Raw genomic sequence first — 13,737 nt, 5'->3', positions numbered from 1 at the left:
CCCTGTTTTTTCGGCGAGTGCAATTCTGACGACAACTGGGCAGCGCGTTTTGCTGAAAATGACGTCAAATCGGAGGAGAAGGATGTGTGGAATAAAAAAACACCGGCCACAACAACGAGACACGCTCGACGTAGGCGCCATCTTTTGATTTACGACTAACTTCGCGAGCGTTTCGAAGAACTACGGAAGTTTTGACTATGCCTATACAGATACAATTTTCACCGCTTGGCGAACAGCATGGCTTGCATCGGATACAGTTTTCCTTACAATTTGTCTTCCCTGTTGGCTGTATACAATTCCTGAAAAAAAAGGCAACACATTTCTCACTCTTGACGGACGTGTATTTTTTTTTTTTTCATTTTCTTTTTCACTTACTCTCACAAATTTTATAGCCCGCGTGAGTCTTAACTGAGAACTAGCGGAATAAAATGACTGTATGCTTTCGATATTTTAGATAAATACGGAAGCCGTGAAGACTGATAAAATGTTATTAGGGCGCGTATCGAAGTGACGATTCACAAGCAGACTCGTGCAGGAGAATACTTGAAACCCCTCGAGCTTCTTTTGCATCGCGGTATAAATCTTTAAGAGCCTGCAGCTTTTCAAGTCGCATAACTTCCACTGCAGGCACGCAGACTTTGCGTGTCCCGAAGGCAGTTCTGCTGCAGTAACTCTTGCGTAAGTGCAGAGGCTCCTCCACCCACACGCAGGTAAAACAGTGCTTGACGCGTGTGAGAATATATTCTGCAATTGTGTACCGGGACGCTCGATATAAGTGCATAGAGGCTCAGCTTCGCTGTTTCTACAGTTTTTTGCACCCAGGTCATAAAACGCACGACGATGCAGGGGTTACTCTTTATTTTTTTTCTTCTTTAGAGGGAAAAGAAAGAGAAGCGATGGAAAAAAGTGACTTCACCTTCTGGATTCGATCCAATTAATTCCGAAAGCTCGCCGAGTAGCTTGATGTATTTTTTATTCGTGCCAGTCGCTAAATGGAAAAATAAACACGAAAGAAAAGAAAACTAGGAGTATAAACCACGGTAACAAAAAAAAAAAAAAGAAGACGAAAAAATCCCGTACCCTACCGTTAATGGAAATCATTTCTCACGAAGGCTATTAATTTCCCGTACACAACCCGTTGTTTACATAAAAATACAATAATCTTGATGGACAACCCACGCACAGTTATTCACGAGATCGGACTCCGCCTTCGTTTTCCTTTCATCAACCTCAAGGTATAATCTACGCAGCCTATGAGATAGGAACCGATCGATCGGCACAAATTTTTACTAATAGGCACTGTCATGAAGCGAAAAAAAAATTGTCCGTTTCGTGCAGCCTTTTCAACAAACGCGAAACAAAAATCTCGTGAATGTTGATCGACAGATATTTTTTTTTATAAAATTTTTTTCTCATCAGCACATATTACTTTAAAGACAGTGTACCCACGTCCTTTATCATTTCGTACATCGGTTTCCAGGGTTTCAAACAATTCGAAAATATTCCAGAACATTTTTAGTCTCAACATTTATCGAAGATTTTTGAGGTTTTCAAGGTTTTTTTTAAACGATCGACATTTTTGGATCTGTTAAACAATTGAGGTTTCACGTTTGATCGACGTTTTAAAATCCACAATCTCTACTCGACTTTCTACCTTGTACTCGTTGTGATCACGTAATTCTAAAACAGACCTGGGATTTCCCCGAGATAAACGATAACGGATGAGAAGACGACACAGCTTCGAATAGTTATTTTCCAAGGGATGTGTTAAGGCCTTCTGTGTTCCACACTAGAACCACACATCCGAGACACGCGTGACACGCGTGTTTGTGTTCTCGCAAAGTACAATCACAGTGCCTGTTATAAGAACTCGCTGGAGAGTTAGTGACGAGTGAGTGGAAGAGCTATTCACTGCACCAGCAGGATACGGCGAGAGCTTGCGAACCTGCGTTACGGGCAAGTATTTGCGAAGTTTCTCAAGCTCATACATTGGCTCGAACCACGGTATAGAAGGTAGGCAAAAGCCAGGAACACATGCACATTATTCAGAACTCCCTCTGTCCTACAACTTGTAGTTCAACTATTCAGTCTCATTCACTAAACTCCGGTACTATAAATCTGTAGACCAAAATCTTCGCATTTTCATTTCCTGCTTGCAACTTGCGGAGCTAATTATCTGCTCGTCATTATAACGAATGAAGAAATTTCGTCGGAGACGGTCGTTAAATAAATATTTATTTCAACGTTTTGACCAGGCCTAACCGCTTACATTCAGGCTAGCAAAGAAAAACAAAAGAAAATATGACTTGAAATAATTGTATAACTGTCCTTTATACTGGGTAACAGTGAACAGAACTCATAACAAATGTTCTGTTTGTTACATATTAGATTATATTGGGGAGATAGAGTGGAAAAATAGTTGGAAAGCTAGATTTTTCAATAACTGTCGAATTCAAGGTCGAAACTGATGCAAACGAGATATTGATACAAGAGATTTTTGAAGTAAATTACGGACTAAGTGAGAAATTAATTACAACAAAAAGTAGGCACAGGAAAGTGAATCACATTTTTTCAGAAGTTCAATAGAAGTGTCACAATTTGGGATTGACTGTAATAATATTACATACAAATTTGGTGACAACCTTATGGACCAGATGTTACAGGAACGCCATTATGTGAGGAAGTGAAAAAAGGTGCGAGCTTGCAGCTTCCGAATGCAGTTCGCGAAGGAAATTTAGGTGAGCTCGGAATTGTTTGGAGAGATTTGTTGTGCGAATTCTAGTGAAAAAGGCAGCGCGGCTTAACACCTGTCCGAATCGTACGGTCGTTACTACTCGGTCTTCTCCTGCATTCGCGGCTGACCGCAGCTGTGTCTACACTACTTTAGCCGGACGTCCGTTTCTCTTCGCGACCTCCCGAGAGTCCGACTGCTGTCTGATGCACGTCTTCGGGAGTAATTGCTGTGAAAACAATGTCAGGAAGTAAACGCAAGGCAGCGATGAAAAGAGCCCGAGAGACTTCCGAAGTACACTGAGAGAAATTTTTAGTTCCGGTTACCGCTCAGTCCTTAACTATTTTCATTTTTTACCGCGATCGAAAAATATAGTTCTAGGTAGAAAATGAAAATTAGTTGTCTAGCTGTTACCGGAAAGTTTAGTATCCGTTACTATTCTTTCTCATTACGATCACTGTTGCTATATTTTTTTGTAGCCGTTGCGAAAATTTAATGCTTGTGCAATAATAAATTGACGTTAAAGCCTTGTTTAACTAAAAAAGTAGAGTAAACCAAAAAAACTGATCTTGCGTTGCAATTACCGAAGAAAGGTCGAGAATAACGCAAAATGGTTAGGCGTACCTCGTATTTCGCAATTACAACAATATTCAAACAGTTTTTTTAACGATACCTGCTTTATTGAATTTTGCTAGTTACTATAACGAAGAAAATTTTGCTCATTGTCAGAGTAACGATATAGTGTAAGATAAGGCGAAACGGACAGAAATTCAGCTGGAATATATTGTATTTCTTTACTTTTCTTCTGTCGGCGAGTTTTGTAATCATCGTACGATTATTCATATATCAACATACGATTGATAAAAGTTCATTAACGATTACGTTATAGGGAGAAAAAAATGAAGCGATGGTTGCGAAGAAGGCTGAATAGTTTTTGATTAAACGTCTCTCTATACCGAGTGAAAATTGAAACATTCGCGATTGAATCAATTAAATTTTGATTGCTCTACGTGAAGGTACACCTGCACGTCAAGCGTTGCACAATATTGCATAGTATTTGATTCGAATGATCGATTCAACGCTGCTCGTATGATTGAACTTTTTTTCTCGTACGTGAAAAGTGAAGAATTAACTCCAGGCCGGTTTGCAGCTCGTGTATTCGCACAAAATATCGTAGGGTACGATATAACGAAAATAGGGAACGGAAGAAGGATCGTTTTTTACGTACGGAATAAACTCGGGTGGAATCGAATATCACGAATCACCTTTCAACAATCCGAGCTGCTGTTTTTAATCACGACTAATCGCCTCTCCGCGTAGAGAAATCAATAAATTTTCTTATTGTGTCGTAATCCTCTATTCTCTGTAGCTTTTCCTTTCACTGGATTGATTTCTAGTCAACGTTTCTAGTAGTAAAAAACTTGACGGAGGTCGGGAAAAAAAAATAAAATAAAAATAATACTCTTCACGAGGCAAAAGTATTACGCGAACTGATTCGCGTGATTCAGGCGAAACGTTAATCCGACAATTTGGGAAACGCACAGTGCGAAAATGAATGCCAAAAACCGAGGGAAGTGAAGTGCGGTACTCGAGCGTCGCGGTTTACGGCTTTTCGCCGCCGCGTACATCAGAGGGACGCTGATATTTCCGCGAGTATAAATGGTTTAAATATAAATTCGCCCACAAAACCGACGCGGGCGGCTGGGCCAGTCTTTATTCGCAGTTTCCATTCCTCTCGTTTCCCTTATATTTCGTTTATTCCTCTCGGACGTTAAAGGCAACTTACACGTATGTATACTGCTAAAGCGAACGCGTATATACGCGTCTCCGAGGTAATTTCGCCGGCATCAAATCGTCGAAACATTTCGTTGTACTTTTACATCTGAGACGCGGAAGAAGGTGGAAAATCCCGGTCGGCTTCTCCACCCGCAATTTAATTCCTGATCATTGAATTCTATCCGTTATTCGCGGTTCGATGTCGCAACTTTGTACGAATCTGAAAACCCTTCAATATTCATGTTATACAGTTGAATAACGGATGAGTATCTAGGTTCGCTCTCTTCAGACCTACTCTCTCTCTCTCTCTCTCTTTGATCATTCGATCTTTGCAGTCCGCCGTAGAGTATTGTGATAACATCAAGGAATTCGTTTCCTCTTACAGTCGCAGGGCGAATGAAATATAACGCACGGTGAGTCTTAATATTTTTAAATGAAAAGTTCGAGGACCCCAAAACTACGATTGGGAATTTGTTATAAATCGTCTCTATAATACATTTTTCATCAACTTGAAATAATCCCCTGGGCCGTTTTTTTTATTTCTTAAAAATTCGTCAAAATTGCTATGTATAATAACTTAAACGCTAAATAAGCTGGTTCATTCTTATGATACGAGTTTGAATAAATATTTAAGTAAGTTAAAGTACTTGCAAATCATTATTGTAATAGTAACATGAATATTTTATTCAAGTATTTTTCAACAATCACTAAAAACTAGCCATATTTATAAAATTAATAAAATAATTTTTTTTTTGAAAAAGAAATTTTTATTTGAAAAAAGTTACTTATTCAAACTCGTATAATAAGGATGAACCAGCTTATTTAGCGTTTAAGTTATTATACATAGCAATTTTGACGAATTTTTAAGAAATAAAAAAAACGGCCCAGGGGATTATTTCAAGTTAATGAAAAATGTATTATAGAGACGATTTATAACAAATTCCCAATCGTAGCTTTGGGGTCCTCGAACTTTTCATTTAAAAATATTAAGGCTCACCGTGAACGGCGCTGAGTGACTGACTGAGCGAGTGAGCGAGCGAATCTCACAAGGCCGTAATTATCACCGATGCCGCGCCAAATCATTCATTACCCTTGCAGACCTCCCCGCTTTGATCTTTCTTGTAATCCAATTAGCTTGTTTCGCCCCAGACTCGACTCTCTCCATATCCGATTGACGATGAGCTGCTTTCCCGGATCTTCGTCTGTCGTTCCGTTGTTCGCACAATAATGTCAACAACAGTTCTGCACGATATTATACCGCCATAATTAAGCTTCTCTAACAATGTATATGCACACCTAATCTCATTCAGTAGGTACTGTAGGTATGATATTTTCCTCGCCCTCAACCGTAGCTATGATCATGAGCTGGGTGAGGGTAAAAAACTAGAATTGCTAGTTTATAGAAGGAACAAAGTAGCGAATATTTTATTCGTAGAATTTTAAAATTTTGAAAGTTCAAGTACGGAAAATTGAAAACATGGTAAGTCGAAATATAGAAGGATCAAAACATGGTATAACAAAATCGAAAATCTGTATACGATTCCACAGTTTGTCATTCTGTGTCTTGACCTTTCTAATATTTTCCTCCTCAGACTTACTTACTTCGACTCTCAACATTTTTAAATTCTATCTATCACGTTATTCTTTCTTCAAACATTCGACTTTATGGCCCTTCAAGTTTTTGATCTTTTTATATTTTTTCCCCCGCACCCCATAAGCTTCCGATGAACGCACGCGGGTAAAAACATGGACGTACAACACGTTTCAGAAAGAATTGGGACATCCTAGTGTGTCGCCTAAAGGACTTTAGACACATGCAAATACCGATATTCGGATCTTCGATCCCGTCTCTCCCCGGGGACGCGTAACTTTTTACAGTTTAAGGATATTTCGCCGAGGCGAGGGTAGCGATAGCGGTTCGAAAGGGGGCGGTGTAGGTGTTAACAAGTGACGAGGTGGCGGACGAGCTCATAGATCAAGGCGTTCTTCGAGGCGAGGGTTCGAGACGAAGTAGGCATGCAAGTCCCGAGGTCGGGTTCGGCTCGTCGAGCTCAGCGGAAATGCCGTGCTAGGAAACCCGTGGAAAAGTAGCGGGCGAAGAGAAGGTGGGGCGGACTTCGAGGCAGGTTAGCATAATGTCAGACTAAACCCCCACGGAGGGGGCGGTAAGCTTGAGGAATTTCTTAAAAATGTCAACAGACTCGGGACGAGTCCCTTCGCTATTCAATGCTTGCCCATTTCTGTTGTAAATTTCAGCGGGTTAACTTTGCCAACCGGTATAGGTTTGAGTGTGAGTATGCGTTCTTATTCGGAATGAATTCTCAGTCTTACGAATTGAATTCAGTTTAATTTACTACATTGTTCACTCGTTATTCAATTAAAGCAGTTCAAAAAGAATTTAGAATTTATTACAGACTCATTTCAGTGGAGTGTCATATGTTCACAGCTAAGTGTGTTATTTCGAAGCTATATTAGTTGTAATTATACCGCTTGACTTTGCATCTCTGAAAATGCAATCAAATTGTCAGCGACTTGTGAAGGACGGTCAAGATTCAATATACATTTCGGAGAATTTCACTCCTCGCCGAGGTCCCTGTGCAATAAAAGGTTCGACTCACAAGGACTGGCTTGAGGGTATACTCGAGATCCTTTTTGCCCGTGGAAAGTCCTTCTAAAAGTCGCAAATTAAAACCAGATCCGACTATTCGACGGTCAGCTTTATGTCACACATTCACGGGTCCGTGAAATCGATACTGTGAGTCAAATAACCAGGCCTGGAAGTTCAATCATAACCATTGAACTGAATCGTGTGAAGAGTCTCGTGTGAATTTGGTAGAGAGCCGCGATCGGATGAGTCGGCGAAGATGAAAAATTGCGTCGTTCATTGTTCATCCCCATCCTCGTCGATTCTGCCTATAAAAATTCTTATGGCTTTCTTTTTTTGTGTAATCAGAAGCTGGTTTCCTAAGAACGAGACGTCGAATTATATCAAGTGTTTTTTGAGTCGAAACGTCACGAAAACAGGAGAGAAAAGACATGAGGTGAAAAAGTTGGCGGTATTTCGGACCAAGGAACAATTTTCCACGTGAAGGGAGATTGAAGAATCGACTACATGATTCGTGGCGACCGGTGTATGGATATTGAAGAATGAATACGTCACTCTGAACGCGTGTCTAACCAATTTTGGTTTCGCAGCATCTCCCGCTATTCAAAATCCAGAAAAAATGTCAAGAAGGTAGACGGGTAAAATTGTCAAGTCGGTGGAGGAAGTGGAGAGGTGAAAACGCGTGTTCTGAAGTACTAGAAAATTGGCTTCGCTTTCCAAGATCATCTCACTCGCTCCCTTTCCCCCGCTTCCCCCCTCTACTCAGTTTCGCGGCGTTGGATCTGCCGAGCGAGAAACGAAACGATCCGAGAGAGATGAAAGAAAATTACGATAACCTGTGAAAATTTTCACTGCGAGGCGCGAAGTTCCACGGTATTATGGTTTGATTAACGGCTCGATATTATAGGAGCGTGTATAAACTCTGGACTGAACCGAAGAATGACGGCGATAAATCCGGCTAATATTCAAATTACAACTGTAACGCGGCATGAAATGAGCCGGTCGCCATACGACGCCCTTTTCTGCACTTAGACGCGGCGAAACCCTCGAAGTTACGGAGTAAAGAACGACCGAAGAGGGCCGAAGAAAGCGCCCTCGTCATCGAGGCGACACGAGGAATCGCGTATAACCGTATTTCACGTTTTTGCGATTGCCTTTTCCGACCCCTCCAGCCATCAGGGGTACCGAAAAGAACGTGCACGCCAGGTCTTCTCCATAATCCATAAATTTTGCAACCTTTTTTTTTTAAAAAAACTTATCGCTCACACACCGCGACAAATTTCATTTCTTAAAGTAGTTACGAAACTACGATAAGATGCCTATCGTTTCGGCGACGATTAAAGTATTGTTGGAGTTACAAGAAAATTTGTACTAGTCACTTTTTTAATTACAAACAATGTAGTGCTAGTGACGATGGTAAAAAAATGGACAATAATTATACTACATTTTTTGGTTACAGTTTTTCAGTTTGTTTCCAGGACTATAGTATTCGGTTAAGGTGAAAAATGAAAACCGTAACTACAAGTTTTACTTATTTTAATCCGTCATTTCTTTTCTCTTTTAAGCATGGTATCCTCCACGCATATTTCGGCCTCGGAGCCCCGTCGGCGGGAAATTAAACAGAGTCTGGTCGTTAAAGTTTGAAGAACCGAAGGTTCAATTCATCATTGTTTGTAGCGATGCGTAGTACCGATAACCAGCTGTGTCGAAATCGCGAAACAACCGCACATACGTGTAATAAGATTGCAAAAATGTTCGGCAATAAATCATGCGGTGGATAAGTGGGACGGACGAAGGGGGAAAATAAAGAGAGAAAGAGAAAGAGTGCCGGGATGCGTGGTCTCAGCTGTTCGCTGCTACCACGTCTGATTGAATTGCCTCGCTTCGTTCCTCGTACGTTACCTAACTTTTCTCCTCCTCCTCCTCCTCCTTCTTCGTCTTCTTCCCCTTCAACGTCCGCACAGGTTACACTTTCCTTCGAGAAACCCCTGTTCTTCAGACTGTCGATTTCAGGAAGCCAGAAGAGAAAAGGCTTCAGAAATACCTTAAGCGTTGCTGAAGAGAGGCGGAAGAATGTTCATTTTAACGAGGTTTTCAAACCAGCTCGCAAATTCAAAAACGAGGCTAAAATTAAATTCTGAAGGAGACGAGGCTGTGCCGAGAACAGACAATGATAATCCATTACAAGATACGGAAGAATGGGAGATGCGACAAAAACTGTTGAAATTAAGATACATCGCGGACTAATTTTGAGCGTGGATAAATCATCGGTCCGAAGGTTCAGTTCCATCTTTTTCTCTGTTTTCGAATGATTAACGATTTTCAAAACCGTTTATCACGTTTGTTTTTACATTAGAGGTTGAAAACGGGAGCTTCAACATTCCGGAAGCGATTCGAACGGAATAATTCCTGGCGCGGGGCTTACTAATGACGAGGTAAACTGGTTCTGACGTTTAGCAAGGCTCGTGCCATAATTTCCGTGATTAACCAGATACCTCTCTATACTTACACGTCGTTGCAGAGCGTCTAGTGTTGCAGTACGTACGTACCCCTTCTCTTCTTCGTAACCGTGGCTCACTGCCAAGCTTCAAATGTCTCCACGGACGTAAATTATCTTTCAAATTAACCGTGTCACATTTTGTTTGAACCTTAAAACCGTCGACCGTCGTTGAATTTTCCTTCTAATTGGACTCTTCCTAATCTTTCGCGGAATGAAAAATGAAATAAGATGATCGGATTTGAAGAAAGCAAAAAAAAAAAAAAGAAACGATCTTAATAACAGTGTATTCTGAATACATAAATACATTTTAAATAAAATTTATTTCCAAATTAGGCGATTTAGGATGTGAAAAATTGAATTCTTCGTCACTTGAAGCTTTGCGTGGATTTACATTGTTCAACCATTTTTTACTTCGCCAAAACTATTTTTCATCGTTTCATTATCTCTCATGTGAAATTTGATTCCAAATAAATTAAAGCTGGATAAAAACTTAAACATTGTCTTTTTTAGCTTGAAAAAAAACAAACGAGTAATTTCGAATACGCGCATAGATCGTTTTCTGTTTTGGAACAAGAGTCAAAGGACACGCGCGTCTTTCGAACGAAAGCACATCGTGGACTCGCAATCTTGATTGATGCTTAGATTGTGCGAGGGTGACACGCACCTGGGTCTTCGTTCCTGAAGTCGATAAAACAATGCTGCGAACCCAATCCACGCGAGAAAGTCCCTTTCTTTGTCGGGTCGAGTCTGCCGATAAAAAGAAGAGAAGGAGTTTGGGCTGATTTTTCAAAAACGGTCGCGTAATTTGCGTCGAAAAACTATGGACGTCATAGAATTTTTTCTCGATTTGATTTTCGAGAAAAGTTTTTATACTCGTCCTATGTATACCGGATTCTTTCACTTCCTGTTAGGTATCTTCCTTTTCCATTCCCTAATATCCTGAGGGACTTCTGCTAGCGCATCGTACATGTATAGTTGAGAAGACAGACGGAAAATCGGTGGCAAGAATACACACGGCGAACTAGGAAAGCAAGGCAGAAGCTGTAGACTGCAGTGATGGATCCTTCCCGGTTGCGTGTCACGCTCAATTTGACTTGACACCCTTCGGCGCCTCCGACGTCTCCATCAATGAACGTATCTTTCTTTCCCGCGTGTTTGTCTTCCTCGTTTTTTTTTTTCTTCTCATCTTCCTCGCTCTGTTAGAGCTTCAAATTTCTCACCTGTAAGCGTTTTCCTTAATCGTCTGTATGTTTATAAACGAGCCACAAAAAATGGATCCCAATGAGTCCGCGGACAGAAGAGAAAAAACAACGACTTATAGTAGAAAGCACAATATAAGTAAACGAATGCTGTGGTCGAGTGGCTATAACTTTTATTTAAGTTTATTTTTCGTCGGGTTAATTAAACGTCACGGACTTGTATGTAACAGTGTTTCTATACGCAGTTTTTCAGCCTCCGTGAAAGTAGTTCCGCCTCGTAAAATCCATAATGGAACGACAGAACAAGAGCCAAACAACAGCGAAAGGTGAAAAAGAAGGTAGAAAAAAACGTTGAAATAAAAATAGAACCAGGGAAAAAAATACTGCTACAAACTGTGAAACTGTATCATAAACGTCGGACCGTGTATAGTTTTTGTACGGTTTGAGTCGGCGGCGCAATGTTTGTGACAAAATTTGGCTGCGTTACCTCGTTAAAACCTAAATTAACTAGCCGAAAAGATACGCTAGGACGCAGGCACAGTGTATGCATATTGTACAATGTACATAGGTAAATGTGTAGCTTATACCCTGAATTTTTATTTTGTTCTCATGCTCATTCACCTAAACGTGATAACCCTTGTAAAAAAAGAAAAATATTCCATGTAGGATTTTTTGTACTTGCGTCGTTAAATGGTCCCTGACTGAGAATAATACTGTAAAATTACGGTGAAAAGAGATGAAACTAAAATTTAAAAATTTCAAACTCAGGAATGCGTGAGAATGTTGAAAAATCAGCTGTCGTAGTTTGACTCGTATTATATTATGGACAAAAGATGAACCGATAGTTAATTAATTGATCATTACCGAAGGTTTTACGAAATAAAAAATCGTCCGTAAATGGATAAAATACTATTTACTCTAAATAACAATAATGAAACGCTATTTATAAGTCTACAGTTGACTTGCGATACTCTCTAATGTGGGATGAAGTATATTTTTTCTTCTGTCTGGTCAAAGAGATGAAAATAACGGTTGAAAAGATGTGCGAAAAAGAAAACGGTGCTCGTACAACTGTTTTATCAATCGAATAAATAAATACCGGATACAATAACGTATAGCGACGTGTTGCACTTCAAAATATGAACCTGTAAAATGGTACAGACGTAGAAGAGGTGGGGGAACAAAAATAAGGATAGAAAGAAAGCTTGTGCGGGTTGATAAGTTGAAATTTTTTTATGACGCCCCTCTACCTCCACCCCTGAAGCCGCAGGGTGCACCGGGTCTGCCTCCGGCAACGAGCGGGACCGGTATTTCCAATTTCACAGAGCGTGGGTTAACGAGGCCGCGGAGAGGGTGAGAGAGGAGGGAGGGGGGGGGGAGAGGGAAAGGGAGAGGGAGAGGGAGCGAGAGGTAAGCGTCCCGGAACCCCCGGGAACCCCCTGGTTCCGGTACATTACCTTCCCTGATTACCGCGCCCTTCTCCAGGAGCTGGAGCCAGGAGCTAAGGTATGTCGCCCGCGTTTGTGCCACCGAAATTCCGGGAAGGCAGGAAGGAAGGACAAGACGAATCGGCTTTTAATCGTCCGATCCCTGCGGCTCGAGGAAGCCCCGTTTCCTATATTTATTCAATTTTATTATAGCGAGTTTGCGGCATACCGATTTTCGTGGTCTTCGTTGTCTCGTGAAACGCATTAATACTCTTGTTTCCATGTTCCAGAGCCGCGCAAAAGCTAAACCTCTCATCGAGTCCTCATCGGAGACGCCGATCCGGCGACGAGGGCATCGCTTCGGATGAACAACCGATTTCTCCGAACGGCTATGCCGCTCTTCTTCTCAAATCTCCCCCACCGGCTCCTCCGGCGCTTCTCAGGAGGATCGGCGTCAAGGAACTCACCGGTGTTGGAAAGGTAGGAAGATTTTTCACCCTTTGATTCCATCGATTTCACTGGAAATCTACCGAAGATAAAAAGTATTCACCCTGGCATCGTCTTCCGCGTAAAATACACGATGATAACAACTATGATCGTGAAGTTTGGAAGAGCAACTCAAGAAACTTGGTTATGATCTGTAAAAAAGCACGAATTCGAGGCCAAGTATTCCATTAATTCACATATTCTTTCGTGATCTGAACTCAAAATAAACGAAAACTCGAGCTTTGGATCACGCTTGATCGATCGAAACTTCAGATCTATACTAACGTACCCACATTGTAATTCGATTTATTATTAAAATCAGCTGCAAGCCAGCGGCTGAGGTAATAATTATCCTTCCCCATGTATATGTTATGTACCCAAGGAAAAGTGATACTCATCAATTTTAATTGCGACGGTTAAATCCAGCTCCGAGAATTCCTCGACACAGGCATATCTGACAGGTTTTGATAATCCGCTAACCGACCATACCTACGTCAATGCGAATAGCGGAGACAGCTTGACGTTCAGACTGCGACACCGTTGTCTAGGGTCTAGCTGAGACTGGGAGGGAAACGTAACGTAACGTAACGCAACGCATAGTATCGTCGTAAGGTATGGTAACGCCTTACACCTACAGTCTCAACGATCCGCAAACACAACTGTCTAAATATTTGCCCCGGGGATATCAGCTACGAGATCGCGCGACGTCGGTATGTATTGCAAACATTCCGCCAACACTGTTCTCCTCAGGATAATCACGAAGACGGATATATCCTGAAAAGGGTTCACTGCCGAAGCGACCAGACTCACGTTCCTTCCTACGCTACGTGACAATCAATTTATCCTCCCATCAGTCATAAGAGAGAGTGAAAATCCTCCCCTACTCAGCTAATTTTTCCTTTTTTTTTTCCTTTGGAGATCTGTGAACTACTACTCGAAAGTTAATTTGACTAATCGTTTGAATCCATAACGTATTTTGAAATTAATTTTCATTCGAATGAAAATCCGGCAGC

The 13,737-nt window shown here is 41.1% G+C and overlaps 1 protein-coding gene across 1 annotated transcript in view; it reads left to right on the top strand.

Moving 5' to 3' along the window:
• The window catches only part of LOC124301652 (uncharacterized), a 310,056-nt gene that overhangs the window by 201,995 nt on the left and 94,324 nt on the right, over nucleotides 1-13,737 (top strand). Inside the window, exon 7 of the mRNA XM_046756994.1 lies at nucleotides 12,529-12,718. Within this exon, the coding sequence (XP_046612950.1) occupies nucleotides 12,529-12,718 (190 nt within the window). The remainder of the gene's footprint in view (nucleotides 1-12,528; nucleotides 12,719-13,737) is intronic.

This window comes from Neodiprion virginianus, chromosome 3, assembly GCF_021901495.1.
Source record: "Neodiprion virginianus isolate iyNeoVirg1 chromosome 3, iyNeoVirg1.1, whole genome shotgun sequence".
Classification (NCBI taxonomy): Eukaryota; Metazoa; Arthropoda; class Insecta; order Hymenoptera; family Diprionidae; genus Neodiprion; species Neodiprion virginianus.
Note: the sequence above shows the minus strand (reverse complement) of the source record. Positions and strands in the feature narration are given on the sequence as shown.